The 27,854-nt window shown below is 44.9% G+C and overlaps 5 protein-coding genes across 10 annotated transcripts; 3 read left to right on the forward strand and 2 right to left on the reverse strand.

Annotated features, from left to right (window-relative positions):
• Nucleotides 1-44: 44 nt before the first annotated feature.
• On the forward strand, nt 45-4,023 carry LOC117833188 (uncharacterized). The gene has a single exon (XM_034712613.2). The coding sequence runs from the start codon at nt 284-286 to the stop codon at nt 2,819-2,821; it is 2,538 nt and encodes an 845-aa protein (XP_034568504.2). The 5' UTR covers nt 45-283; the 3' UTR covers nt 2,822-4,023.
• A 3,011-nt stretch (nt 4,024-7,034) lies between these two features.
• LOC117833886 (uncharacterized) lies at nt 7,035-8,672 on the forward strand. The gene is made up of 2 exons (XM_034713483.2): nt 7,035-7,788; nt 7,905-8,672. Exons 1-2 carry the CDS (start codon nt 7,475-7,477, stop codon nt 8,521-8,523), a joined length of 933 nt encoding a protein of 310 aa, XP_034569374.1. The 5' UTR covers nt 7,035-7,474; the 3' UTR covers nt 8,524-8,672.
• Nucleotides 8,673-14,066: 5,394 nt separating this feature from the next.
• Nucleotides 14,067-23,925, forward strand: LOC117833189 (vacuolar-sorting receptor 1). Its single transcript, XM_034712614.2, has 16 exons — nt 14,067-14,691; nt 15,291-15,980; nt 16,059-16,147; nt 16,227-16,296; nt 16,378-16,461; nt 16,585-16,661; nt 16,759-16,840; nt 16,984-17,066; nt 17,198-17,255; nt 18,406-18,534; nt 18,788-18,894; nt 18,999-19,093; nt 19,318-19,375; nt 22,772-22,838; nt 22,995-23,087; nt 23,236-23,925. Exons 1-16 carry the CDS (start codon nt 14,385-14,387, stop codon nt 23,790-23,792), a joined length of 2,646 nt encoding a protein of 881 aa, XP_034568505.1. The 5' UTR covers nt 14,067-14,384; the 3' UTR covers nt 23,793-23,925.
• LOC117866265 (uncharacterized) lies at nt 19,814-23,171 on the reverse strand. 3 transcript variants are annotated; one of them, XM_034750428.2, is made up of 7 exons: nt 22,262-22,462; nt 22,051-22,128; nt 21,581-21,687; nt 21,226-21,303; nt 20,429-20,530; nt 20,192-20,270; nt 19,814-20,004 (listed from the first exon to the last, which is right to left on the reverse strand). In XM_034750428.2, exons 1-7 carry the CDS (start codon nt 22,377-22,379, stop codon nt 19,886-19,888), a joined length of 681 nt encoding a protein of 226 aa, XP_034606319.2. In that variant the 5' UTR covers nt 22,380-22,462; the 3' UTR covers nt 19,814-19,885. The 3 variants fall into 3 exon arrangements, 2 of the variants coding, with proteins under 2 accessions (XP_034606319.2, XP_072146278.1); XR_011896275.1 differs by lacking the exons at nt 19,814-20,004; nt 20,192-20,270 and adding exons at nt 20,741-20,860; nt 20,970-21,025 and having other exon boundaries at nt 22,262-23,161; XM_072290177.1 differs by lacking the exons at nt 19,814-20,004; nt 20,192-20,270; nt 20,429-20,530 and adding an exon at nt 20,741-21,025 and having other exon boundaries at nt 22,262-23,171.
• Nucleotides 23,926-24,317: 392 nt separating the features above from the next.
• On the reverse strand, nt 24,318-27,650 carry LOC117866264 (uncharacterized). Of its 4 annotated transcripts, XM_072290176.1 has the most exons (4): nt 27,459-27,650; nt 25,662-25,743; nt 25,466-25,552; nt 24,318-25,313 (listed from the first exon to the last, which is right to left on the reverse strand). In XM_072290176.1, the coding sequence occupies exons 1-4, from the start codon at nt 27,551-27,553 to the stop codon at nt 24,522-24,524; spliced, it is 1,056 nt and encodes a 351-aa protein (XP_072146277.1). In that variant the 5' UTR covers nt 27,554-27,650; the 3' UTR covers nt 24,318-24,521. The 4 variants fall into 4 exon arrangements, with proteins under 4 accessions (XP_072146277.1, XP_072146276.1, XP_034606317.1 ...); XM_072290175.1 differs by having other exon boundaries at nt 25,466-25,743; nt 27,459-27,626; XM_034750426.2 differs by having other exon boundaries at nt 24,318-25,743; nt 27,459-27,646.
• Nucleotides 27,651-27,854: the final 204 nt, after the last annotated feature.

Here is a 27,854-nt window from a genome sequence, read left to right on the forward strand (position 1 = left end):
GCAACAGCAGCAGCACTTTACTGCTACTCCTTCTCTGACGAAACTGAATAGAGGAAGCCATTGTGCTTCAGGTTCTGTGATACTGATGACCAGGAAAGGAGGTCCCTTTGCAGGCCCATGAGCCGCCGCTGTGGCGAGCCGACTGGCGCGCCGCCGCCGGGAGCTCCTTGGCCCGAGTGGCCACAGCACCCCAGCGTCGGCCATTGACCGCCTCGTCCAGCACCCTCGTCCACTTGTTTCCGTTTCCCTCTCCCACCTCCTCCTCCCGCCGCCGCCGCGCCAGATGCGCCTCCTCGCCGCGGCGGCGAGGCAACCCAAAACACCGCACCCTCTTCTCGTCGCCCTCCACCGCCTCCTCTCAACGGCTACCACCACCTCCTCCTACGATCCAACCGCGCAGTTCCTCCATCCCGACCACCGCCGCGTCCTCTCGCTGCCGGCGTCGCTCCGCCACGACGCCCTCCTCGCACTCGCGCGCCTCCTCAAGACCGCCCCGTTATGCCACCTCGCCCTTCACGCCGTCAGCCCCCCACGCTCCTCTGGCTCCCCTTCCTCCACCCCACTCGCTGCCCGCTTCGCCGCCGCATCCCGCCTCGCGGCATCGGCGTCAGCGCTCCGCCCCTTCGCCGCGGTCCTCCTCGCGGCGCTCCTCCCGGCCGCCTCCCCGGACCTCCTTTCCTGGTCATCCTCCTACGGAAGCACCGGCGGAAGCGCTCGCGTGCAGTACGCCGCGCTCCGGCTCGCGCTCCACGCGTTCCTCGCCGCGGGCATGGCGGCCGAGGCGCTCCAGGTGCTCGCGCGCGTCCGTCGCTCCGGGAATACGCCCAGCCTCTCCGCGCTGGCGGCATTGCTGCGCCTTCTCTTCCGCAGCGGGGAGGTTCGCGCTGCCTGGAACGTGTTCGAGGAAATGGCCACGAGGGGGCCGCGCCCGAGCCTTGCCATCTTCAGCGCCATGATCCTCGGGTTCTGCCACAGGGGGATGCTGCGCGTCGCCTCCGGGCTGCTTGGGGTCATGGAAAAGAAGTTCAGCATCGTCCCGGATGCGTGCAGCTATAACATCCTCATCAAGGGGCATTGTTTGTTTGGGTGGTCGGGGGACGCCTTCAAACTGTTTGAGGAAATGCGCAGGGTAGGATGTGAGCCAACGGTTGTGACCTATAACATACTGGTGGATGTTCTGTGCCATGAGGGGAGGATGGTGGAAGCGAGGAGCCTGTTCGATGAGATGGCACAGGTGGGGATCAAAGCAAATACAATCACCTTCAATGTCTTGATTGATGGGTATGCAAAGACCGGACAGATGGATGAGGCCAGTGCGGCCTATAAGCAGATGAAAGTGAGGGGATTAGTGCCGGATTCCTGCACCTTCAACATTCTTGCTGCTGGATCCTACAAGTTTGGGCATGCTGCCCATTTAGTCCATGACCGTGAAATGTTTTGTTCAGATACGGCTGATGACTTGGATGTGTTGGTCTGTAGGCTTTGTTGGGATGGCCGATTGGATGGTGCCTGGGAGCTTCTGCGCGGTGCTATTGAGCAGGGTGTTCCTGTTAGTGTTGCTGGATTTAATGCGTTGATTGCTGCTTATAGCAAGGAGGGACTCCATGACGCAGCTTTTCAAGTATATAGAATTATGAACAAGTTGGGACTGGCACCTTCAACACATACTTTTTGTTACTTGGTAATGGGGCTGTGCAATCAAGGAAGGCTTCATGAGGCGCAGCTTGTTCTAGAACACATGGTCAGTAAGGGATATTGTCTAAGCACATCATTTACTATCTACTTGGATGCATCCTTCAGAGAGGGTGATGCAGTCCGTGCTTTGAAATGTTGGGATGATATGGAAAAAATAGGTCTGCAGCCTGATTTTATTGCCTTCTCAGCATATGTCAATGGCCTATGCCGATTAGATTATGTGAATGAGGCTTATCAGGCATTTGCTGAGATGACAACAAGAGGACTTGTACCAAACAATATTACTTACAACTCCATCATATCTGCATTTTGTCGGGCAGGCAATATGTCTGAAGCTTTGAAGTTACAGCAGAAGATGAGGCAGAGTGGCCTTGTTCCTGATGTTTACACAAGCAACATTCTAATCGACGGTTTGTGCAGAGAAGGAAACTTGAAGATGGTGGACAACCATTTATTGGACATGTGCAGTAATGGTCTAATCCCGGACACAGTGACATACAATACGATAATCAATGCTTATTGCAGGGCTCAGGATATGAACGGCGCTATGAATTTCATGAATAAGATGTTTGCAGCTGGTTGTGAACCAGATATTTTCACATATAATATTTGGATGCATAGCCTCTGCAGCAACCATAATTTGAACCAAGCAGGGAAGGTGTTAGATGAGCTTGTTGCTATGGGTTGTCATCCTAATTCAGTTACATACAATACATTGATGGATGGCATTTGCAGTGGTGTTCTTGATCGAGCTATGATACTGACTGGCAGGCTGATTAAGATGGCTTTTCAACCAAACACTATCACACTTAATGTTTTCCTTTCTCATTTCTGCAAGCAAGGGTTTGGGAAGAGAGCCCTTATGTGGGCTGAGAAGCTCAGAGAAGATTCTTTTGTTTTTGATGATGCTACTAGAAATATAATTGATTGGGCACAAAGGGAAATGGAGAATGATCCCCAGGCTAACAACGAGGACATAGATAGGTGCCTGTTTCTCGAGTTCTTAATGTTCATGACATATGAGACTATGCACAACAGCAGATTCTCAAAGGCTAGGCATGTGCCTACAGATAAAGGTTCTGATCCTGCTGGCACCAACATGATCAAAATTTTGGATGCTGGTTGATTAATGAATTTTATAACCACATTATTGGAAGAATCTTTTTGATAGTAGTGGTGCCTCTGGAAGGCTACCATATCACTACCCAATACCCATTGCTGTTCAATATCTGCTATCAATCACTTTTGACTGTTTGAGGTGAAATTGGGCATGAAAGATTATGAAGCCATTTGCAATGGGGATTTGGGAACTGTCAAATCTCTGATCTGCTGTTCCAGCATTTCCTTGCTATGAATTTTGGGTGGTGATTGATGGTCGCATAGGCAGTGACAATTTGCAGTCTTCTGCCCACCTCATCCCAGCCACTGCTATATACCACCTCGAACCAGAACGGACAGGAACAACCCCCACCCAAAATTGCAATGTAAAGAAATGTAGAGCCAGGGCATGAGCTACCTGTTCTCTTGCACATGGATTTGTGCTGACGTTTGGATTAGTTATTCACATGTGGCAGGATATCTGATGCCAACCTCACTCTGTCAGCTCCTTTCCGTTACTGACTTCAGCTCTTAAAATTATTTGGGAAATTTCCCATAGCGTATGGAGATTTTTGACCCATTGATTATGAAGTTTGCCATGTTGTAGTGGCATTATATGACTCTCATAGATTTTTAGCTCCTAATAATGTTTTGGTGAAACTTGACAAAGGACGAGAGTATCTTTGTTGCTCCTGGTGCAAATCTTCAGCCCCAACCAAAACCCTGCAGAGCACCAAAACGACCACCCAAACCATGCAACAAAGTGATGAATCTAATATTGGTACAGGCATATTTACTGATGTAGTAGTTTGCTTGTTAAGCTTGCAAACACTTTTATAGAAGAAAACCCCAGGTGGCTCTCCTGACTCGAGGAAAGAGAAGGCATATTTTGAAGAAGTTGGTGCTTTTGAGCTCATGGACCAGAGGAATGGAGCAGGAGAGGTGGGAACTTTCCAAGCTTGCAAGCCGTGTATCATCTGAACCCTTGTTTGACATCAATGTGATCCTGTCTACCAACAGTAACAGCAGTACCAACAGTTATAGGACCCCTGTAAAGCTAGGCTAGGCCTATAACTGACAGTCTTTTCTTTTATGTTCATATCTTTGTAGATACTTGTAAATACAGTAATAATGGTGTTTCAGTTTGGCCAATATCTAGACAAAGTTGCAGCTTGTAGCAGGAAATGCTGTGTCAGTTTCGTCTCTGAATCTTTTGCAATATTTCAGTCATCTCTGAATCTTTTGCAATATTTCAGTCATCTCTGAATATTTATATGATGGCTTCACTTTCAGACAAGCATAACATTTGTGACCTGAAAGTGTAGTTCTATTTTGTGCATCCACCAATGCTTGCTACTGCATTTCATGCATGATATTACTGCTGATTCTTGTTTATGCCTTTTTGAAACAGATGTCTTTGCTTGACAGCTTTTGATAATACAATACTTGGTCCTTTAGCATAGCCTTTTTTTTTTTTTGCTTGAATAAACTGCTGGTTGATCAGCATGTCATACTAGTTCTTCTCAGATTTATGTTTAGTTGATTACCTGTAAAACATTCTTGTGAAGAAACTTAATTGCCCCCTGTCTGTGCAAATGTTCCAATAAGTGCTTGGGGAACTTGCATTAGGATTTGTTTTCTTCAGTTTGTTTACATTTCGACATCTATCGTACTATTACGTACTGAATTTTCATGCTTGATACATGCAGCTTGGAGCGGCAGAGCATGTTGGGGCGGTGTCATTGATTGGCTGGCACCTGGCATGGCTTCTGAAGTGCCCACCATGTAGATGAGTAGCTCAGGAAACTGAAACTCGAAGTGTGCCCTTTTCCTGGCAAAAGGAGGACAAGGAACTTCCCATCCATTAACTTGCTTGCAGATCGCATGCTTATGAGTTGATGCTTGGGACATAGAATGCCTAGAGGTCGGTCATCGTAGCGAACATTGATGCTTGGGACATAGAATGCCTAGAGGTCGGTCATCGTAGCGAACATTGACCTCATTAAGCCATAGTTTGTAATTAAGCCATAGTTTGTAATTTTGTAATTGAGTGACAACATAGTTATTGGGACTAATGTTTTGTCTAGCATGTACCTTCTAGGTTTTTTAGTCCTAAAAATGCAAACCAAATCACGGCAAAGGTCCAAATGATGGTATTCTTGACATCCAAGTCATGGTATTCGAGTATCAAGCTATGGTAGTTAAGTGACCAAGCCATGATATCTGGGATTATTATATGGTATTGAAGCATCCAAATGATAGAGAAAATCCAAGTGACGGTATCCTTGGTGCTTGCATTGGACGAATTGGAATGAAAAATGCACCATTGGATATTCCGATGCCCCACCTAAGAAGCGTCGGAGCAATCATCAGAGCAATTGGTACAACGGGAAAAATAGGGAAAATCTCAAATGCACCGGATGATATGATGGGGGTAATTTTATAAGCGTCGGAGCAATTTGTTGAGGAGGCAGAGGAAACCCTATAGCACCGGATGTTCCGATACCCTATGGAGTTGACCGTCGGACGAAGCATATTTTCTTTGAGAAGTTCCAGAGAGGTTTTAGGCAAAAATCCTTCAGCACCGGATGATCCGACGGTACCATTGGAGAAAGCGTCGGAGCAATGACGTCAGGGGATCCAACGGCTATGTGACGTGAACAGTGACACCGGATGATCCGATGGGGGCATCAGATAAAGCGTCGGATGAATTCCTGAGGAACTTGTGCGTGGGGAGCCAACGGCTAGTTGCACTGGATGTTCCAATGCAGGCAAAAAATAGATTATCGGAACATCCGATGGTATCTTTTTTACTGGCCATTGGAGCAACGGCTCTTTGACCCCTTGGGGCTATTTGTACCCCACCACTCACCCATTTGGAGTTGCTGGAGGGTCCAGGGATGCATTGAAAACCAAGACTCATCAATAACACATCCATGCCACCAAAAGTGCTTAAGTGGTCCATCAAAGGTTTAGCATAAGCTTAGAAGAGTGATTAGTTCTAAAATAGACCTATAGAGGAGTGAGTGCAAGGTGTGCCGACCTTGTGATCAGGTTCTAGAGTGAATCACCACTATACAAGGGGTGTGCCGGCGCCTTGGAACTTTGGTGGCTCGCCAGCAAGTCTTCGACCCTCCGGCTTGGTGTGGAGCAACGTCGACGACCTTGTGCGGGGGATGTGGAGACCCCCTTCCTTCGTGGAGAAGCTCCTTAGTAGAGACGGCATCAAGGTGACCGAGGGACTTGGTGTGAGCCTTAGTGGCCAAGTCTTTGTGGCAAGTCAAGGGGCACGCACCTTGGGAGAGACTTGGTGACCGGGAAGCAATACTCTTGTGTGTGTGCTTCAACAACATGGACTAATGGTGGTTTAGTACACCGATACCACGGGATAAATTCTTGTGTCAAGAGTTTGCTTCCTCCCATCCGCTCCTTACGTTCTACATTTAATACTTGTAACTTGTGTGTCTTTATTTTGGGATGAGAGTTCCGCGCTAGATCAACCGTAGATTGCACATCTAGATAGCATGATCTAGTTTATATTTGATGCAACTAGTGAAAGTCATAGATTTAGCTTTTAAGTTGCCTAATTCACCTCCTCCTCCTGCTAGGCTACGAGCACCGATTCCTTTCACGAGTTTCACTTAGACGTGCGAAAGCACGGTGCGCCACGATCGAAGCACACACACGCACTAGTGGAGCCCTAATTTGTTTATCTCTGAATCAGATAGTGTGCTCGCCACTCCACCTGAAAGCATTGATGAAGTTTTGCTTTCATCAAAAGGAGGGAAAAAAGGTAAAATAGAATAAGTACGGAGCCAGTTGGTCGCACGGACGTATCGATCATCACTCGTTGCTTGATTTATTGTTAATATATATGCATTATATTCCAACCTGCTACATACGTGCAACACGTTGTTGATTGTAATCTTTATGATCTGAAAATTAACGATATTAATCTAATCTTAGGGTTCGTAAATTGTTGCAATATATATAATCAATGCAGAGGTTTATTGATGGCAATCGAGTTGCACAGGTCCTGATCGAGCTAACTGCAATGTCTGTGTTGGATCTGTAATTAACCTGATCGATCATATCATTAGTACTGAACCATACCTAACATAGAGTTGGCTCCTGTGAACGGGGAGCAGGACCATCATCAGCTGCAGCCTGCAGTTCTGACTCCGGCTCCGACTGCTCTCGGCTTGTCAGTTGTCAGCACGCGTGCGCAGGGGTTGGAGCTTGGAAGTATTTGTTGGAACGATCATTAATTAGTTTTCTTCTGCTCAAATTTTGGGTGGGTCGATCCACTTGACTGCGTACGCGTCGTCAACGTACTCTGAGAAGAAGGAACCAAGCTAGGGGCGCCGGGAAACCTTTGGTTATGACTGAGCCGGCCTTTTGTGTGTGCGTAGCAGTAGCGCAGCTTCAGAAGAAAACTAAAGCAGGTTCAGAGAGGTTCCGGGCATCTTCAAGGATTAGTGCCTGTCTCTGTCCCACACACCATGTATCCGTTATTAACTTTAACTATACTATACTGAACTCGATCGCCCTGCTCCGAATTCCACGCGCTCAAGCGTCTTGGTGGTCTACCCAGATATTGGAAGCTCACGTGTATATAAGCACGAGACCATGAGCTTAATACTCGCCACTCCAACTCCATAGCCAGCTGATCGAGGTGAAGATGGGCGAGGGCGCGGTGAGGGAGGTGGCGCAGGTGTACGAGCGCATCAAGATCCAGCACCCTCTCCTCCTCCACTACTCCTCCTCGCATCATCATCAACCGACCACCCAGCTGGCGCACAACCTCCTCAGCGACGCGCTGCGAGCCCTCAACCTCGCGCTCTCCGTCATGAAGCAACATCCTGCTGCTGCTGCTGGTTCAGTGACACCAAGGATCGTCAAAGCTGCAGAGCCTCAAATCTCACCGCCCAGCCCAGCATCTGCCGACTCCCAAGCAATAGTGACCAGCACGGCAAGAAGCGGCAAGAGAAGAAGGTGTGTGCCGCCCGATCGATCGACTAGCCATGTTTATAATTCTTCCTATCTTAACATTGTTCGATTTTCATGTGTAACTGGCCTCTTTACTGACTACTACAGTATATATTTGCCAGATCATCGGTGATGTTGGAAGGCCAAAAATCATCATGGGTCGACTTTACCACCGTGCCTTACGAGGACGGCTACGAGTGGAGGAAATACGGCGAGAAGAAGATCAACGGCACCAGCTACACGAGGAGCTACTTCAGGTGCACCTACAAGGACGACACAGGTTGCCTGGCAACAAAGCACGTCCAGCAGAAGGACTGTAACAGTGACCCTCCCATGTTCCAAGTCACCTACAACAACGGCCACACTTGCAAGAACTTCACTACCACCACAGCTGCCAACAACAACAGCGGCAGTAGTAACAATCTTGCACTAATAGGTTGCTGCAACAGCAGCGAGGGAGTAACAAAAATCAGTTCTCGAAATAATGGCCATGCCGGTGCCGCCATGAATAATATCAAGCAAGAACAACCGCCAGTGCTGCTGCCGCCTCTTCTCGAGATTTCTGCTCTCCCTTTCGATGGAAAACCGCCGTCGATGACAAGTTCATGCATCTCCGGCGACTCCTGGGATGAATATTCTGCAGGGGACATGGCGCAGATAGCGGAAGCATCAGCTGGAGATGACCTTCTTCTCTATGATCCGGAGCTTTTTGTCCTGTGCACCAGCTTCAAGGTCTACTAGCTTAAATTTAACAAAACTTAGGGTTTTTTTATGAAAGCTAGTTTATATTTGTTTCAAGATAACGAGAAACTACGAGAATATAGGATTACGTGATTGTGTAAAGGATTAATTATATTGCTGCTACGAAGAAAAGTGAGGTAGTCATCATACATGTGTGCATCGCGTGTGGAAAACAAGTGCTGGCTGCTGATCCTATCTATAGCATGTATGTAGTGTAACAAATTATAAAGGGATGACAAAAGAAACGATACATACACACAAATTAAAGTAGCTAGCTAGTACTAAAAGGAAGAGGTAAAGGAAATCTAGTGAGGGATCCGCGTTGCCTTTGATTATTGGAGTTTCAACTTTGACCGCACGTAAGCATGACAAACACCATCTGACGTCAAAATCGAGCTCCTGCCAATTTCTTTCAAAAAAATGGTCAAAATAGAGTATCACTCCTGAGTTCCCATGGATTTTTAGGCCAAGAATCAGGACTGGATCGACTACGGCAGGCTCCTCTTCATTGGCAAACACTCCCTCTCCATATTTCACAACACATATTCCACGACCACTATTGTGCACTAACTAACGAACAAAAAAACTTAATTCCAATGCACGAAAGGTATGATAAAATTATAAATCAACATAAAATTAGGTGTGTTTGATTTCAGCACTTCAAAAATCTTAAATACTCTACATGAATTGGTCGATCGATCTTTCGGCCTCTCAAAAACTCACGCCTGTGGGGCAGATAATTAAATGGCAAATGAGATGGGACCTTGACCTTCATTTTAATCTCTGCCAACGACCGTATAGTTTCTAGCTCATCAATTGCATATGCATATGGAATGTATGCTATATGATAGCTAGAGTAGAGTACATATACGTGTCCACGTACGTTTCTAATCAATACTGCTTTCAGGAATGTACATTAAATATACTACAATCTTGTACACTTGAGTATATATAGGTTAAGATATACATCATGTCCGATAATGATAGATTGTTGGGGCCTGCAGAGGTTTTCTTAAATGTAGTGTCCGGTGCAACTTGCAAGTTGTTTGTGCTAGCTGCCATTTTCACGTCGCTTTAGCTAGCTATACATCGCAGGTTTCAGAAGACCAGGCTTTCTTGTGGTCTATCCTTGAGTGCAGATGCATGCATGAACCCTAGTCAGTCTATGTCCTTGAGGTCTTGTGTGCCAATTTCGCTCATGCAGGACGCCGATAGGCCAGTCTCACTTTCTCATGTGAACGCACGCTGCTCCAGGATCAGAGAACATACGCTAGTGGCTGCAGAAATCAAGCAACCCTAATTAATTTTTTAGGATCTATCCCCGACAATATATGTCTAGGTTGGTTCTTCTCGCCACCTGAAAGTTTTCCTTTCATCAAAGGAATGAAGAAAGCCTTTTATTTGTACCATGTGCGCACATGAACTTTGGCGTTGAATTGAGAGTCCCATATGGTCAATTCTTCGCACAATATGAAACTTAAGTAATTTAATTACTTGCTTGATGCTTGAATAATCGTGAGGTGAAGCTTGGCATGATAAATAAAAAGCAAACTGAAACTGGTGCAATTTGGAACGAAGAGGTGAAACCGAAAATTTGCCGCACCTAGCTTGCGGGATTGCGCATGCTAATGATAGTTGGCCAAGATGAAGTGGCAAACACAGGGGTGCCAAATCCTAAAACATACCCATTTCCGGGAGGGAAATTGATCAAAAGCAAGCTAGATAATCATGAGAGTGGAATTAGATCTGCACGGAAGGCGTACCAGTGCTGTACTACTCAGCCTCTTTTTGGAAATTAAAGCAGCAGCAAAGTTAATTACGCGCTGCATACGGATTTTATATGCTCTGCGTGTGGAAATTGTGTATAAACCGACAGACAAAGTAACGGCAACATGCATGATGAAAGAATTGGTGAAAAGGCCGGGTGGGGTGCAAATCTAGCGAGGATCCTCTGTGTGTGGGGGGCGTCGCGTCGTCTGGTCCTTTCATCAGTCGTCGTTGCATTGGACTAGCTTGCACCATCGACAACATTACGTTGGCATGGATGACGTGCTTACTCTAACGTTGGCATTACGATCCAATAATTCTTTGTTGGCGCAAAATCTTGAGAGCCCTCGAAAGAGAGCCAAGCATAGGGACGATCGAGCATGAGCAAAAACAATAGATGATTAGCCTTTGTGTGCAAAAAGAAAAAAAAGAGCATATGATGACGTAGTGACAGAGTTGTTGGTGCGTAAAACTACACTCACCAAGGACTCTAGAGCTCCAATTTCATCCGACGAGCCTGGATGCAACCAACTCCTGTTGGGCTCGGCAGTCTGTCCTTGCATTGGTGAGCCAGGGCAGCAGGGGCCTGTATCAGTTATGCGAGCCAGGCCAATCACACGCCCTAAAGGAACAATATTGACACGCACGTGACAGAATTAGCTGCTTGTAACAATCTGGTATGTAGATGGTGCCTGGTGGTGCAGTAGATTAAAGAAAGTATGAGCAAGTTTGTATTATTATTTTGATACCTATCATCGATATGGTCGCTACTTGATTGCTACGTACATTCCTGCAACCTGGTCTGGTCAGACACCATGTATTCATAATTAAGGTTGTACAACGTCCAACACCTGAAGTGCTGCGAATGCAGGTTTGTTAATGGCAAGTTGTACTAACCGGAGCTAACTCACCTGACCTGAGAGTACCTGACCAGGCCATATGTACACTGAACCTTAGCTAATTTTAGTTGCTATCTATATTCCCGAGATGATGTCAGGACTCAGGAGCAGCAGCAGCAGCTTGTCTGTATGCATGCGCAGGGGGTTGTGCTCGCCTTGACTGCGTATACGTACGCGTCGTCAACTCTGTCGAGGGAATGGATCGGAAAGCCTAGTTTAGGACTGAACTTGCGTCAGTGTGTGTGCGTGCGGCAATTAAACTCAGGAAAGAAAGAAATCAACAAGGCTCCGAGCTTCATTCCAAGCACCTTCTTCTTGGATCGTCCAGCAACAAATTAAGGGGGTGTTTGGATTAGCTCCGCTAAAGTTTAGCACCTGTCACATCGGATGTTTGGATGCTAATTAGGAGTATTAAATATAGGCTAATTACAAAACTAATTGCACAGATGGAGTCTAATTCGCGAGACGAATCTATTAAGCCTAATTAGTTCATGATTTGACAATGTGGTGCTACAGTAACCATTTGCTAATGATGGATTAATTAGGCTTAAAAGATTCATATCGTGAATTAGTATAGGGTTCTGCAATTAGTTTTATAATTAGCTCATGTTTAGTCCTCCTAATTAGGATTCGAACGTCCGATATCCAAACAACCCCTAATTCACCCGTACCGAAACAGCAATGGATTATTGCTGTAAGGCGGATGATCGTCAAAGCTGAGCCTCAACTCTCGCCGCCCAGCCCGGCATTTGCCGACTCGCAAGCAACAGCGACGACCATCACGGCGAGAAGAGCCAAGAAACGAAGGTGAGTCTCTCGATCCAATACTTGCATGCGATTCTGCAGATCATCAGCGATGGAAGGGCAAAAGTCATCATGGGTCGACTTCACCAACGTGCCTTACGAGGACGACGGCTACGAATGGAGAAAGTACGGAGAGAAGAAGATCAACGGCACCAGCTACACAAGGAGCTACTTCAGGTGCACCTACAAGGACGACACAGGTTGCCTGGCCACGAAGCACGTCCAGCAGAAGGATAGCAGCGACCCTCCAAGTCACCTACAATAGCAACCATACTTGCAGCAGCAGCAAGGTAGCTGCCATGAATATCAAGCAAGAACCACCAGCAGTTGCAGTGCTGCCTCCAACTCTTGTCCAGGCTTATTCTGCCATGAATATTCTGCTTCTGCAGCAGAGACATGGCGGCAGCCGAATTAGCATCAGCTGGAGATGACTTTCTCTACGATCTGGAGCGTTTCCTCCTGGGCGACGACAGCTCCAAGATCTACTAGCTCATCTCCAAGCTAGACAGGATGTAGTTTCCTTTTCTTTTCTTTTCTTTTTTTAAAAAAAATGGAGACCGTACATGGAGTGCTAGCTCCTAGGTAAAGGAATTGGCTGACGCAGAAAAATGAAGTACTCGTATGTGTGCATCGCGTGTGGGAAACAAGTGCTTATGACTGATGATCCTACTAGTATAATTAATGTAATAAGAAAGACGTACGGATAGGGCCAAGTGAGGAAATCTAGCGAAGGATCCGCGTCGCCTCTGAACTTTGACCGCGCGCGTAATAAGCATGACAAACACCATCTGATGTCAAAATCAATCATCACTCAAATCAACCTAAAATTAGGTGTTCAATTCAGCACTTCAAACACTCAAATCTTCCTTAAATACTCTACATGATGAATTGTCCTTTCCTCTCCAACGCTCACCCTTCATTTTGCATTTAGAATCTTATACTTCCAAGTAACATATTATAGATATTAATCATCATATGGACCAGTATTGTGAAATGGATATTTCCAAAGCCATGGCACTTAAGGTTTTCATAACTTTTGCATGAACCAAATCGAGACAAAAAAAAAGTTACTATGAATATTCTTGCACTAGGTGATATCTGCAACTTTTAATTGACAATTTTTCCATTTCAAGTGCCCAGATGATCGGTTTTATGTTTGTTTCCACTGTCACTCTTCTTCCGAAAAATAAAGAAAAAATAGCATAAAAAATAAGTAATGGAAGCATGAAAAGAACAGTTTTTTCCCCTTGACGAAACAAGAAAAAGGAAATTTGGCATGAAATTAAATCAGGACAAAGAAATAGTGAAAGTATCAAACTGTCCATCGATGGTGTGCTTCTGTTTATACCTGGACAGATGGAACTTTGGGATGGAACAACATGTTTCTTATCAATAAATAAATTTGGGCCTGAAGAACGTGGGATTGAACAGGTCGATTGGCCCATTTCAGTTGAAGAAAAAGGCCCAAAATTATGTCTGTCAGGCCTCGTTGGATCTACTACGGCCCAAATAGAACACGCGTCATTCGGCATTTCTATCCATCTTCCGCGAGATTTCTTCACATGTATTTAGTTGATTTATCCTCAAGAAGTTTGATGCCCAATTTGAGAAACATTGACATAAAACGTAAGTATACTTACTCAGTAAAAAAAATTATTGTAGAAATACCTTCTGCACATTAATTACCTGTTGTATGCACGCTAAAAAAGATAGTAATAATAAAAACTGAGCATTCTTATAATGATTATAAGGTATCGGTGCGTATTTTCATTTACTTTTTTCTTCATTTTTTTACTAAATACTGATCTGAGAAAAGTGACTAAAAAATCAAACTAAATTAAGTATATTAATATTTCTTGGTACCTTTCTCTTTGACATGAGGATAAGTATACCGCAATTAAAAGGTACCGAGATAAGGATTAGAGTTTTTTAACAAAGCTGCAAATTTATATTTTGAAGCTTAGTGTTTACGTTTTCTCCCTCTCTTTTGATAATGATTTTTTCTCTCTTTGAAGATGCAATGTGAAATAACCACATGTTAACTTGCTGGTTTGGGTTTGATCACGTGTTCTTCTGGTTTTGGTTCACCACGAGGCTTCTACACCGTGTCCTTCTCCCCACCTCTCTCTCTCTCTCTCTCTCTAACCAAACCCCCGGAAACGAAAAATCTCTCCCACTCCAACTCTTCCATCCGAGTAGTGTAGAATTCGCTCCAACGCCCTCTCCTGCAGCCGTCAAAATCCAATCTTTCCTGTCCGCCACCGTTTTCGGGGCTTTTTGCGCCCGCACAGCCGCAAGATTGATCTTACCTTGATTCAATCGGACCTCAGACATCAGTCCAATCCCCAGCAGGTTTTCGCCAATTGCAAAGTCCGGCAGTGGATCGGAAGCATGGGGTTCCGATCCGCCGGCGCGATGCTGCGGTTGCTGGTGTGGGCAGCGCTCCTGCTGGGCTGCTGCCACGGGAGGTTCGTGGTGGAGAAGAACAGCCTCAAGGTGACGGCGCCGGATGACCTCAAGGGCACCTACGAGTGCGCCATTGGCAACTTCGGCGTGCCTCAGTACGGCGGCACCATGGTCGGATTCGTCGCCTACCCCAAGGCCAACAAGAAGGCCTGCAAGAGCTTCGACGATTTCGACATCTCCTACAAGGCCAAGCCAGGGGCGTTCCCCACTTTCCTGCTCGTCGACAGGGGAGGTGAGCAAAATTACAAAATTGCATCTTCTCCTTGCGACTGTGGTACTAGCACTTGGTCTGTTAGGTCATCCCTGTTGCGATTCTACTGAGCAAGGTCTTTTTCTGCCCCCGTCCGTTGGATTGGATAGTGTAGTTGGTCTCTGTTAGGTCGTCCATGCGTGACTTTTTTAGATTGTTACCTGGTACGCTTTACAAGACTGGGGCCTAGACTGAAGTTGAAAGGTTGACTACTAGTGGGCAATTCTTTTTTAGTCATGTGGTCTTTAGTTTTGTTATGAGTAGAAGATTAGATCTTGTCATGTGATGACTTGATTGAGTTTGTTGTTCGTTGACCCAGTTCAATAGTACGACTAAATCTGTGACTTGATGTGCTTAGCAAGAGAACTTAAATCTCAGAGTTTGCAGTCATTTACTCCTGCATTTTTCAGTAGTTATGTCGCTATCTTTGTCTTTTTCACCTTCCTGTGATGTTACATTGATTTTTTTTCCCAACCAATTTGCTGTTTATTTAACACCCTTTTTTGTCTGTTCTAAGATGTTGCATACCTGCTTACTTAAATGCATAATTGATTGCCTAATATGGGTTTTGTTGTGCTCAGATTGCTACTTCACAAAGAAGGCATGGAATGCACAGAATGCAGGAGCAGCAGCAATCCTTGTTGCTGATGACAAGGATGAACCTCTAATTACAATGGACACCCCTGAGGAGAGTGGGAGGGCAGATTACTTAGAGAACATCACTATTCCTTCAGCGCTAATAACCAAGAGCTTTGGGGATAGGCTCAAGAAGGCAATTGATAACGGTGACATGGTTAATGTGAATTTGGATTGGAGGGAGGCTCTGCCCCATCCTGATGAACGTGTTGAGTATGAATTTTGGACCAACAGCAATGATGAATGTGGCCCAAAATGCGATAGCCAGATTGATTTTGTCAAGAGCTTCAAAGGGGCTGCACAGGTACTTGAGAAGAAAGGCTACACAGAGTTCACTCCTCATTACATAACCTGGTATTGCCCAGAGGCCTTCATTCTGAGCAAGCAGTGCAAGTCCCAGTGCATTAATCACGGTAGATACTGTGCACCTGACCCGGAACAGGATTTTAGCAAAGGATATGATGGGAAAGATGTGGTGGTCCAAAATTTGCGCCAAGTTTGTGTGTTTAAGGTTGCTAAGGAGCACAAGAAGCCTTGGTTATGGTGGGACTATGTTACTGATTTTGCAATCCGGTGCCCAATGAAGGAAAAGAAATACACGAAGGAGTGTGCTGATGGAGTTATCAAATCACTTGGTATGTTGTTTTGAATCTGTTTCGCTATGTTCTGTGTCAAGGTGCAGCATTTGTACTGAACTTGTTTATAATTTACAGGCCTTGATCATAAAGCAATAGATAAATGTATTGGTGATCCAGATGCTGATGAAGAAAACCCTGTTCTGAAAGCTGAACAAGATGCACAGGTTAGTAATGTGAATGCATGATCTTTTCTGTTCATCCTATTGTTAACCTGAATACATCATCATCCACCACCTTGTATAGATTGGCAAGGGCTCTCGTGGCGATGTTACCATCTTACCAACTCTGGTAATTAACAATAGACAATACAGAGGTATGCTCTTCTATCCTGTAAACTATGACAAAAGGTGTGTTGAGATTACCAGATGCACTTATCTGAGTCTATTTTTCTCAGGGAAGCTTGACAAAGGAGCAGTTCTTAAAGCACTTTGTGCTGGTTTTCGGGAAACTACTGAGCCAGCTGTTTGCTTGAGTGAAGGTTGGTGCATTGATTTCCCTAGTTTTTCCAATTTTTACTGCATATGATCTAGTGTGTACCTCACTAAGTGTAACTTGCATGTAGCATGCTCTTATTTAAATCTAATGTTTTTTATAACCGTAGATATACAAACAAATGAGTGCCTAGAGAACAATGGTGGCTGTTGGCAAGATAAGGCTGCTAACATCACTGCATGCAAGGTACTTCTGTGGTGTTAGGTTTTTCTTGGAAATTTGGTTTATTAGACATTTGTTCTGTTTAGCTTAGGCATATAACAATTGTTTGGTGAATATGCAGGATACTTTCCGTGGAAGAGTTTGTGAGTGTCCAGTTGTGAAAGGAGTAAAATTCGTTGGTGATGGCTATACTCATTGTGAAGGTATGCTATAAGGCAGTAGGATTCATCTTTCGGCATTTTCTTTTCTTATATGTTAACATTATTGGATAACATAGTAAGATTGCTGAATATCAATAGTTGTCATAGAGCTTTCTGAATTATAACATGTGCTTTTGAAATTGTAGCTTCGGGATCTGGGCGTTGTGAAATTAACAATGGAGGGTGTTGGAAAGAGACCAGAAATGGCCGGACATACTCTGCCTGTACTGTAAGTGTCTTGAGCTTTTTTGCTGTCCTTACAACTTCCATATTATCAGTAGGATCCTGTCGTGTTTTTGATAAAAATGCTTATAAAATCTGAAATTTAAGTTGTGGACTTGTGGTGCCTGTAATCTGCAGGATGATGGCTGTAAATGCCCGGATGGTTTCAAGGGTGATGGTAAGCACAAATGTGAAGGTAAGGGCCATTTCCTCATAGCTACTTGCACAGTGGGTGATGGTTCAACTGTCCTTTTCTGGTCTGACCTCTGGAATGGCAATCTTCTGCAAGAGAAATTTCCAAGGCTTTATTCTTTTGCCAGAAACAAAAACATCTCTGTGGCCCAATTCCTCCTTAATAATGAAATCGAACAACAATTTTTCCTACCCCTTTCTATGGAAGCATATCAGGAATACACAGAGCTCCAAGGCATGACTCAAGAACTGCAAATTCAGGAAGGAACAAGAGACAAATGGTCATACATCTGGGGAACAGATAAATATTCTTCAGCCCAGTTTTACAAATTCCCTTTTCAAAACATCCACCCCCCTGAACCTTTCAAGGTGTTCCAACAAGTTAAGGGTTTTCTGCTGGCTTCTTTTCATGGACAGATTGAACACAAGAAACATCTTGAAAAGGAAGAATCATAGGATTGAAGGAAATAACTACAATTGTGTTCTATGTCAGGCAAATACAGAAGAAACTGCCTTCCACCTGTTCTTTGGTTGCACCTTTAATAAACACTGCTGGCAACTTTTTGGCATTCACTGGAACACGCACCTGAATTTCTTTGACATATTGATTTCAACCAAAATGAACTTCCCAAACTCCTTTTATATGGAAACGTTCATAATTGGGGCATGGCAAATTTGGAAGCAAAGGAACAATCTCATCTTTGAAAGAAATCAGCCTAGCTTGCAAGATTGGAAACAGCATTTCATTGATGAAAGTCTACTACAAGCTCATAGACTCAGTGAAGATAGAAGAGCGGCTTTCCTTAGTTGGATAGACCTTCTGTAGATTATCAGCTGTATCCTCTGGTTTTGATCTTTTGGTTTTTAGTTGTGTATAGCCCTCTCCCTCTATCCGCTCTCTCACTGCTTTGGCAGTTTGTACAGTTTCCTTTTTAGTTCTTTTGGTTTCAATAAAATCCTACACAGCAGGGGCCTCCCTCGCTGTATTTACGTAAAAAAAAAGGGCCATTTCCTCATGTCCTTTTAGGAGTGCTTGCCTGCCCTTCACAGCTTCTGCTATAATGGACATATGTGAATATGCGCTTAAGAATTGATTTTTGCTGTTGAACTGTTCCCGCTTTTCTTTTGATGCTGATGTGAAATATTTGTAACAGATATTGATGAATGCAAGGAAAGGACTGCATGTCAATGCAAAGAATGCAAATGCAAGAACACATGGGGAAGCTACGAGTGCGGCTGCAGTGGAGGATTGCTTTACATGAAGGAGCATGATACATGCATAAGTATGTAGCCCTCATACATGTACACTTTTAGCTTATTACTTACTCACATTTTATGTTGAAATAGTTTACCAGTGAGACTTGAGGTCATAAGTTAGCAGAAGTTGCTGGCTAGCCCACCTATTTGAGGCACATGAATCATTTTAGCTTTTTGCTCTGATTACTGACAGTTGAAAGCTCAAAGTAGCAACATACGCTGGATCTAGACCTGAACTTTGCACTCAAGTGATACTGATTCTGCTTTTGCTGTGCTCAGGCAAAAATGGAGCAACAGAAACAGGCTGGGGCTTCTTGTGGGTCATCTTCCTTGGCCTTGTGGCAGCAGGAATTGCGGGATATGCAGTATACAAGTACAGGATCCGGGTAAGACATGAGCAGATTTCATCTGTTGATATTTCTAGGTTCATTATCTCTTGTTAACTCCAGGGTGGCATCTAATTCTGTTTTTGCATTGCCTGTGCCTACAGAGGTATATGGACTCAGAGATCCGGGCCATCATGGCTCAGTACATGCCCCTGGACAACCAAGGAGATGTTCAGAGTCATTCTCATCATATTGAGATGTGAGGATGCGGACTTTCCGAGAGGAAGCAAAGCTGTGATCCAACTTATAGAAACTTGGAGTTAGATGTGTGTGCATAACCGTAACGATCTTATGTCTAGCATGCATAGAGAGATCCTCCTGTAAATTTCTTGACCGTTCTGTATCCACGTGATTCCTGGGTTAGGCGTAGGCTGTACCATGACATGGTGTTGTTTAGTAATAATTGCCATCTCTTCCTTTAAGTACAATAAACGAGATGGCAGAGGGCATGACTGGTGTTCAGTCATGTTTGTGGTCACTGGTCAGTCAGTAGTAGAGGGATACGAGTGGCAACAAACAGAAAACTCTGCCTGGCGTGCATTGTTTGATTCGTGATGGCTATCCACTGAATGAGAATTGTGTGATGTAAGAGCAGGGGGGGCTCGACCCTTGTGTGCGTACTTGGGGTTATTGTCTAAGGGAAAGACGTGTTGCTCCCTGTAAAACATATGTTTGAGGAAGGGGGAGTTTTTTTTGACTTGTCATGCATTTGGTCAGGATTTATCTTTATTATGTGTTCGGAATGCAATTCGAAAAGAAAACAAAATCATTGGTAGGCATAAGTGAGATATGCGATTATGAGCTGAAAGTTTTGAACATAATTTTCCGTTTGTCTCGTGTGTGTGTGTGTGTGTGGGGGGGGGGGGGGGGGGGGGGGGGGTTGGGGTTAAGGGGAGGGGAAATGTGCAGAGCATTCGTATATGTGAATGGGACTAAAATGGCCGAACAAAAAAATAGTGCTATCTTCAAATCCAAAATCCTCTTCAACCCTCTATGCTCTGTTCATGTACTGTCCGGTTCTTGAATCAACTAGTATATCATCGCCTACGTTCACAAAAGAGGGAACCGTGACAACAGCTCCAGTTTCCAGGGTAGCAGGCTTTGTTCCTCCTACAAAAATACAGTAACAATATGATTCCGGTTACAGTGATGTCAACTTCCATCGAAAAAGAAATGACCGACATAATGTTGTGCCCTTCACAACTAGATTGTGTGGTCACTTTGGTTAGCAACATGCGTGGTTAACAATTGCAGGTACTTCTTGCAGAAGCATACTAGATATTAGAGAATTCTGTACCTTGTGCACTATCGCTTGCCCCGGGGTCAGTATCGGTCACGGTCAGCCTCACGGTGATGGGCAACTCGAAATCAATGATCTACAGAATTATCACAGTTAATGGTCAGCATATTTTGCTGCGTAAGAACATATAGTACTATCATCTACCATATTTTCCCCCTTCATTCTATAGAAAATTATGAGAATGTACATTATCAATTGAATGACAATTAATCTGAATAACAAGATTGGAAATACCTTCCCATTCCAGTACAACAAATTGCAGTCCATTCCCTCTTTCAGCCATTTTTGCTTGTCACCAACATCTGCTTCGTTTAACCGACTTTCTTCAAATGTTGTCTGGAAAGGGAAATTAACAAGAGCATTGCAAGATATTAACGGAATTTTTACATATACCAGGATCTTAAGTCTGAATTTATCAAGGGGAATCAGAAAGTTGCTAGTTTACATTCAGACATCAAGCTTTCCGGGAAGACAAAAACAAAACCATTTTTTTTCTGAAAAGGAAATTGAGATCGACCATTGTGCCAACCACTCTGGTTCTTTTACCTTTATTCGAACTTCTTACATCACATTTTGGAGTTGCATTTGATAAAACAAATGATGCTGAATTAGTGAATTACTTCAACAAGTCCTATAGGAGCCAATTCACAGTGGGTCTTCAAGCAACTATAATGGTAGAAAAGATGATCTAAGAAAAGGGTGCCTTGGGGTGTTGAAGCAGGACAAAATCTGGAGGAAACTGAAAGGGGGTGGTAAGTGGTTGTCACCGCAGTACCATTCAGTAAGAAGAAATACTTTAGCTTGTTTTGTGTTCTCAACCACGCATGAGAGCTGTGCATATTTTTCATTGAGAATAAATTGAGTTAATAGAAACTTAAGGTAAAACACCAGAATTCCCTAGAAAATTATCTACACATAAAGCTCACCTCTAACAACCAATACAATGAGAAAAACTCAGAAAACATAAAGCAAGAAAGCTTACAATGACAAGCATTTTCACAAATTATTTGGGTGAAAAGTGAAGTGCATACCAGATCCATGAACACGAACTGTGAACCATCCTTGTATGTAAATTGTTTGGTTTCCTTTGAAAGGGATGGTTCCTGCAGCTGAAAGTTTAAACGAAGAATCCACAATTAGTTGTTGCACAGTTGAAAAAACATTAAGAGACAATTAGCATAAAACATAAAATTATGTAATTCCAGAAAATACAGAAAATAATAAAAGCAAGATTTTTTGTTAACTACTAAATCATGTACCAGCAGTTTTTACCAAGGAAAAAAAAGATGTACTACCGAGTACCGACACAGACACAGAGGGGTGGAAAAGGAAGAACTGCTAAAATTCTTGTCAGATTCAGAAGATATGAGTTTGAGGTGAGATTACCGTACTTCCAGCCCGAAAGGTTTTCTCAACTGTGTTGCCAGTGACATAATTGCGCATTTTTGTCCTGACAAAAGCAGCACCTTTTCCAGGCTTGACGTGGAGAAACTCTGTTGTAGAATGGAGAGGAGGAAATAGGATTCATATTTCTGATAACAATGATAGGCATTGCGTGCAGTGACTAAGGCTACAGCTTAGATACTCTACACAGATTTGTGTTTACAAAGGAAGCACCTTTTCCCTCTCAACGAATTCGAGTGCTAAGCAAACAAATCATCAATCGTCAAGAAACGAGGTACATTGACTCGATAAGTTTGCACAAATTATGCTAGCATAAGTATGTTGATTGTTGCAGATCCTTCAAAGAGCAGTTGAGGAAGAATAACAAGAGATAATGTACCACACTCTCTGGTCTAGCCGCCCGGCAATCAAAGAAAGAAATGCGCTACAGGCAGGTGAGAAATGTTTGTCACCTAGAACCTTCCATGGCGCGCCGTCGACCTCTACGTTGGTGCCAACCCTGATGTCATTGCTGGAGAGAGCATAAATCCCTGGAAGGAAAGCAGTTGAGCTGCCAGCAAGGAATGGAAGCAAAACATTGGGTTCTCTGAATTCGGAAACAGTAGCGGAAGAAATGGTGTGGGTCGAGACTTGAGAGGAGGGAGGGGCAGAGCAGTTACTTACGGGTGAAGAGGCGGGAGCGGAGCGGGCGGGGGCAGGAGGGCAGGCGACGGAGCTGGAGGGAGGCGGCGTGGTGATGGTGGCAGGCGGGGCCGGCGGCGAGGTGGCGGAGAGAGGCCATTCCTTTGCTGCTTCCTGCGCAGGCCACGCAGGTGGGTGGATGTTGCGATAAGGAAGGGGGTGCTGTGCCTGTGCTGCCGCTGGCAAGCTGGAGCCGGGAGGGAGGATTGGGCCAACCTGTCATGACTCATGCATGAACCAGCCCGTTAGACTTGTAGCCCACCGTCGTATCTTAGGGCCCAAAGTGGAAAAAGTGGATGTTGAACAGTTGTTGTTAACCACAGCACACACCTACCACACTGCACTGCCGCCCGCTCGTCCATCGAATGAATTAGGTCGCAGCCACCTGCCTTGCTTCCCTGCCTCTCCTCCCACCTAACTCCATATCCATCAGAGCCTGCAACTTGCAACTGCAGGCATGCTCACACTCTTTTTAATTTCCTAGCTGCCTAGCTCCGATCGATCATCCTCTCTCCCTGCACGATCCCCTTGTCGTCACCACTACGTTCCCAAGGCAAAAGTAAGTTGATCATCTTTCCTTCTTTCATCATTCTCCCATCATAATCATGTTACATGCATATCATTCTCCAATTTACCGCAGCCCAAGTGCAACATTTTTCTTTTTAAGAAAAACAATCTGTTGCCTGATGGTAACAATCTGTTGTTACATGTGCAGTGGGCTCTGAGACGACGGAGACGGTCACCGTGGAAGGCATCCCATTCCCGGCGGAGATCACCGTCGGCAACCCTCTCTCCCTCCTAGCTAACGGTATGCTCATCAGTTCCTTCAGGCAGCCGTTATTACCTACTCGCTGCTCTGCATGTATTGGTGTATCATCAATCATCACACTCTTGAGTCGTCTCTCTGAATAAAACAATAATCAATGACTGACACGATGGCGGCGCATGCATTGCAGGCATCACGGACATCGAGATCCACTTCCTGCAGATCAAGTACAACGCCATCGGCATCTACCTCCACAGCAACGACGCGCTGCTCCACCACCTGCAGAGCTGGAAGGGCAAGACGACGGCCGACGAGCTGCTCGGAGACGACGCCTTCTTCCAGGCCCTGGTCTCGGCTCCAGTGGAGAAGCTCTTCCGGGTGGTGGTGATCAAGGAGATCAAGGGCTCGCAGTACGGCGTGCAGCTCGAGAGCTCCGTCCGCGACCGCCTCGTCGCCGCCGACAAGTACGACGACGACGAGGAGGAGGTCCTCGAGAAGGTCGCCGAGTTCTTCCAGTCCAAGTATTTCAAGCCCGGCTCCGTCATCACGTTCCACTTCCCGGCCACACCTGGAGCCGCAGAGATATCGTTTGCGACGGAGGGCAAGGACGAGGCCAAGATGAGGGTGGACAACGACAACGTGGCGGCGATGATCCAGAAGTGGTACCTCGGCGGCGACTCCGCGGCGTCTCCGACCACCGTCCGAAGCCTCGCCGATCGTTTCGCGGCGCTGCTCTCGGCCGCGTGATTATATATGTTACTGCGACTGCTAATTATAATTTCAATCCAGCGGAATTTGAACTCGTTAAAATTCTGTCCTATCGATCGTCCCGTGTGTTACGGCAAAATTGAATTGCGAATAACAAAGACTGGTTTTCGAACGATCTGGAAGGCATGGGTGTTCTGTTCTGGTGATGGCATGGTTGCTATTCTGATGGCAAAGCTTTGTTAAAAAACATGTGTCGTCGATTAAGCATCTTGAATATCTACATATCAAAACACAGTTGCACTATCTTGCAAACTTTATTTCAAGAAAAAGAAAGAGATATAGCTGTCATTTTTACAGCCTCCATGCTGTAGACGAAAATTTAGCTGATTTCTACGATAACCAATCATAGTATAATGGTCCAACCAGCACGCAGATTACCAACTGCAAATGGTATAAAAACCAACCACAGTATAATGTCCCAACTAGCATGCAGATTATCAACTGCAAATGGTATCAAAACAATCGACTAGATTTAGCAGCACAGTACTAGTGACAAGCGTCAAATGACAAATGGAAGTGCAACTCTGATGTCAATTCTTCACCAAATTACCAGGCATGCCAATGCATACCAAATGTACTTTAACACATAAAACTGGTGGCAACTCAGGAAACAGTTCTGACCTTACGAATTAAAATTAAGATAACAGCAATTGCCAGGGCCTGTGCAGGACTAGCACCAGAACCCTGCAAGGCTAGGCTGCAACAGGATCACTGTCTAGCACCGTAAACTAAACTGGGAAACAGCCAAAGGCTACCTATTTGACTGTAGTCCGGCGGGAATGACAAACCATACACCATGCTGTGAATTGTGCTGTGGCAAGGCACTGACTGACCAAGCTCCACTGCAGTCCAAGTTTCATCAGGATCATCAAATAGCCTGGCAACATAAATGCAGTTACTCCTTCCTCCCCATCTTTCTGGGTTCATGCAACAAAATGCAGGATTCCTCTTATCAAGGCTAACAAACAGAGCTTGATTTTCCAACTTCTCCATCTTCACCCACTTAGCTGGCTTGACTGAAAAGTCAAGGTGAAAGACCTCAAAGATTCTAGAAAAATCATCCTTCTCATCAGAGCAAAGCGAGCGAAATGAGAGGTCAACCATGAGAAGCATGTCACCACATGCCACCAACCATGGGTTAACAGGCAGGTTCCACAGCAACTCCCACATAATTTTTACTCTTTTAATGCTAAAATTAGGTGTTAATTGCACAGTGTGAAGTCTCAGAAGAGTATCTATGACAAGGATATGACCTTTGAAGAACACAATCTGATGGATGCGTTCATGACCAAGAGCAAGAGGAAGCACTGACCAGGAGTTTGTTCCAACCTGCCACGCAAACATGAAAGCCTTCGAGAAAAGGAGGAGGCGCGAGTTGGGTGAGCTGAACGGAGCCGTAAGGACGCCTATGCCAGAACTTAAGCCAAGTTTGTTGTTGCATGGGAGTTTGGGGGCCTTCAGCTTGGCACCAGTGTAGGCATCAACAAGGAGGCAGTGCTCCTTACAGGTGAAGATAAGATAACCGTATGAGCAGCCTAAATAGTACATTTTATTTGGAGTATTTTGAGGCACTGAACATCGAAGGGATAAGTTTTTCTTGCTAGGATCACTGAGCTGCCATTTGCAATTGGATAAAAGGAGGGGCTTGATACCTCTGCTATGTGGACGAAAATAAGGACCATCAGGTTCGAAGTGGAGAGGCGGGAAGCTGAAGGTACACACAGATGGGAAGGAAGAGACTGAAGCGCGCCAAGAACGGCAGGTGCCAATAAAAGCAAGGAAGTCATGGAATGAGTTAATGAGAATAATGATTTCATGAAGCAGGCTGTCCAGGAGATCTGCACAAACATGAGGTCCAGATGAAGTCGATGAGGTAGAGCCAGAGGCGTGGCAGGCGTTCTTAGAAGGCCTCTCGACAATGGTAACTTCTCTGCCACGTAGAGAATCAAGAAGAACTGATCAGGATAAAGAACTGAAACATAACAGAGTTATAATGTACGAGTTAATACACTGTAGAAAACGTGGTAGGCTGTAACTGAGCAATAAGGTAGTCTATTTGGACATACTAAACTTCAATCAGAACAAGCTACAGCTTGATCTTTTCCACAACAGCATAACTAGAATATTTCTGGTGTGCCAACAATATGTAAAATTGTATGAAATCATGGAAACAGGGTTGCTTTATTGTAGAGTATCATCAAAATAAATATCAATTAACACAAAAGCACAATGATATGCTCCCATTCTTATCTAGACAAGTTTCACGTGACCATTAGCTTTTTCTATAATTCACTTGGTCGCTAAACAGAAGCGAGCATTGCTCCCGGCAGCCCCGTGACAATGAGGAAGGCCAAATGAATACAAGACTACGTGGTGATGAAATGAGAGGCGCTCTTTTCTTATTGTACTGCGGATCCAATACATCCGTTCAATAAACTGAATCACACATTACCAGGACGATAATCCCTTCCTGGTTTTTGTGGACAACTTTTTTTTATAGCTTATTCCTCAGGGTCACCACTCACCACAAAGGTATACATCAAGATCAAATTTTACATTACGTTTCACTTCATCACCAAACCAAGCGGGAAAAGTTTAAGGTAGCCAAATCAGAATATTCTCAAGCAACAGACACACATCATAGATGGGTGGAGACCCAAGATTAAAGGAGGCCAGTGAACTAACTATATGTTTTGGCAAACCAAGATCCAGACGCGCACCGACTTTGGCAAACCAAGCTACCGACCAAAATAATTTTTTCTGGCTGGCTCCTTCACCACGGCAGGCTGAATAGCAGAGCCTCACTCTACCATCACCATATAAGGAAACTGGAAGAGTCATACTGTGAACAATGCTCGGGGACCCTCGAAACCGATAGCCACATCTTTTCTCAATGTCCCACTGGGCATCTCCACCCAGTCCAAAGAATTCAGACGACCATGGATCCTGTGCAAGGAGCTACACCTCCCTGAGGATGTACACATAGACGTCATTCTGCTTATGCTCTGGCAAATCTGGAAAGCGCGCAACGCTTTGATCTTTGACCACAAAACATCCTCGGCCGGCGATGTGATCCGGCGTGTCATCAACGACATGGACTCCTGGAGCTGCCGATACAAGAAAACAAGGCCGCAATGGAACTGCTGGCGTGATTTCCTCTGTTCTCGTTTGTAGGCTCTCACCATGTAATCTCTTCTGTTCTTCCTGTATCTCACCTTGTAAATTCTGCCTGGAATGCCAGGTCACCTCATGTAATATGCCCCGGTTTTCGATCAATGAAAATATAAATAGGTGGGGAACTTTCCCCCGATGTTTTTCGAAAAAAAAAGTGCACTAACTGTACGACAAGTGATGGAACCAAATACCCTAATATCACTGCCAGTCCGTCGAAATGTCAAAATATCACCACTAATTCAATTGAAAATACACTAAACATCATCCCTACTAGTAGCCAAAATACTTGGCATTTCAGTAGTACTAATAAACTAAAGCAACACTAGTGATTAACTGGCGCATGGGAGGAGCGCGTCGATTCTCTCCTGATTCTAGGTTGGATCTACCCCATCCGCTCATAAATAAATAGTAAGCCCTAATGAAGAAGTGGGGGGAAAGGAGCAAGGTTAGGGTTGGAGTCAGGGTGCCGACCTGGTGCTGTGAGTGGCATCTGCCAGCGGCGAGAACTGGGCGCCCTGCTGCGGCGACGGCTCCCTTCCGCCACGGCGGCGGCGAATTCTGGCCATGGGGGGCGCACCACTAGCAGTCGCTCCGCGTCGTCCCGTGGACTTGTGCGTGGATGCCGAAAGCTCGTTGAGCTGCTGCTGCTGCTGCTGCTTCAGCCCGTAAGTGTGCCCGGCGGCCCGTTATCGAGTGCGGCCCATTTCTTACAACAAGGGATAATTCGAATGTTTATCCTCGTAAAATATTGTGTCCCACACGGTCGGTCACATCAACAAATGGAACTGAATTTGTTATTGTTCACATTATGAACTAAATAAACCTTGTAGTACAATTTTATACTTGAACACCTTAGCATATGCAGGC

The sequence above is a fragment of the Setaria viridis genome, chromosome 8 (assembly GCF_005286985.2).
Source record: "Setaria viridis chromosome 8, Setaria_viridis_v4.0, whole genome shotgun sequence".
NCBI classification, from domain to species: Eukaryota; Viridiplantae; Streptophyta; class Magnoliopsida; order Poales; family Poaceae; genus Setaria; species Setaria viridis.

What these genes read in the sequence shown, in the direction of transcription:
- LOC117866265 (XM_034750428.2), bottom strand. Translation starts at nt 22,379, where the DNA reads ATGGCCTCTCTCCGCCACCTCGCCGCCGGCCCCGCCTGCCACCATCAC. An exon ending in CGCGCCATGGAAGGTTCTAG is followed by an intron (nt 21,688 to 22,050) that starts GTGACAAACATT and finishes ATTCTACAACAG; the next exon opens with AGTTTCTCCACGTCAAGCCT. An exon ending in GGCAAGCGATAGTGCACAAG is followed by an intron (nt 20,005 to 20,191) that starts GTACAGAATTCT and finishes GTATTTTTGTAG; the next exon opens with GAGGAACAAAGCCTGCTACC.
- LOC117866264 (XM_034750426.2), bottom strand. Translation starts at nt 27,553, where the DNA reads ATGGCCAGAATTCGCCGCCGCCGTGGCGGAAGGGAGCCGTCGCCGCAG. An exon ending in GATGCCACTCACAGCACCAG is followed by an intron (nt 25,744 to 27,458) that starts GTCGGCACCCTG and finishes TCTACGTGGCAG; the next exon opens with AGAAGTTACCATTGTCGAGA.
- LOC117833189 (XM_034712614.2), top strand. Translation starts at nt 14,385, where the DNA reads ATGGGGTTCCGATCCGCCGGCGCGATGCTGCGGTTGCTGGTGTGGGCA. An exon ending in AGCTGTTTGCTTGAGTGAAG is followed by an intron (nt 16,462 to 16,584) that starts GTTGGTGCATTG and finishes TTATAACCGTAG; the next exon opens with ATATACAAACAAATGAGTGC. An exon ending in CTAACATCACTGCATGCAAG is followed by an intron (nt 16,662 to 16,758) that starts GTACTTCTGTGG and finishes GTGAATATGCAG; the next exon opens with GATACTTTCCGTGGAAGAGT.
- LOC117833886 (XM_034713483.2), top strand. Translation starts at nt 7,475, where the DNA reads ATGGGCGAGGGCGCGGTGAGGGAGGTGGCGCAGGTGTACGAGCGCATC. An exon ending in AGAAGCGGCAAGAGAAGAAG is followed by an intron (nt 7,789 to 7,904) that starts GTGTGTGCCGCC and finishes TATATTTGCCAG; the next exon opens with ATCATCGGTGATGTTGGAAG.
- LOC117833188 (XM_034712613.2), top strand. Translation starts at nt 284, where the DNA reads ATGCGCCTCCTCGCCGCGGCGGCGAGGCAACCCAAAACACCGCACCCT.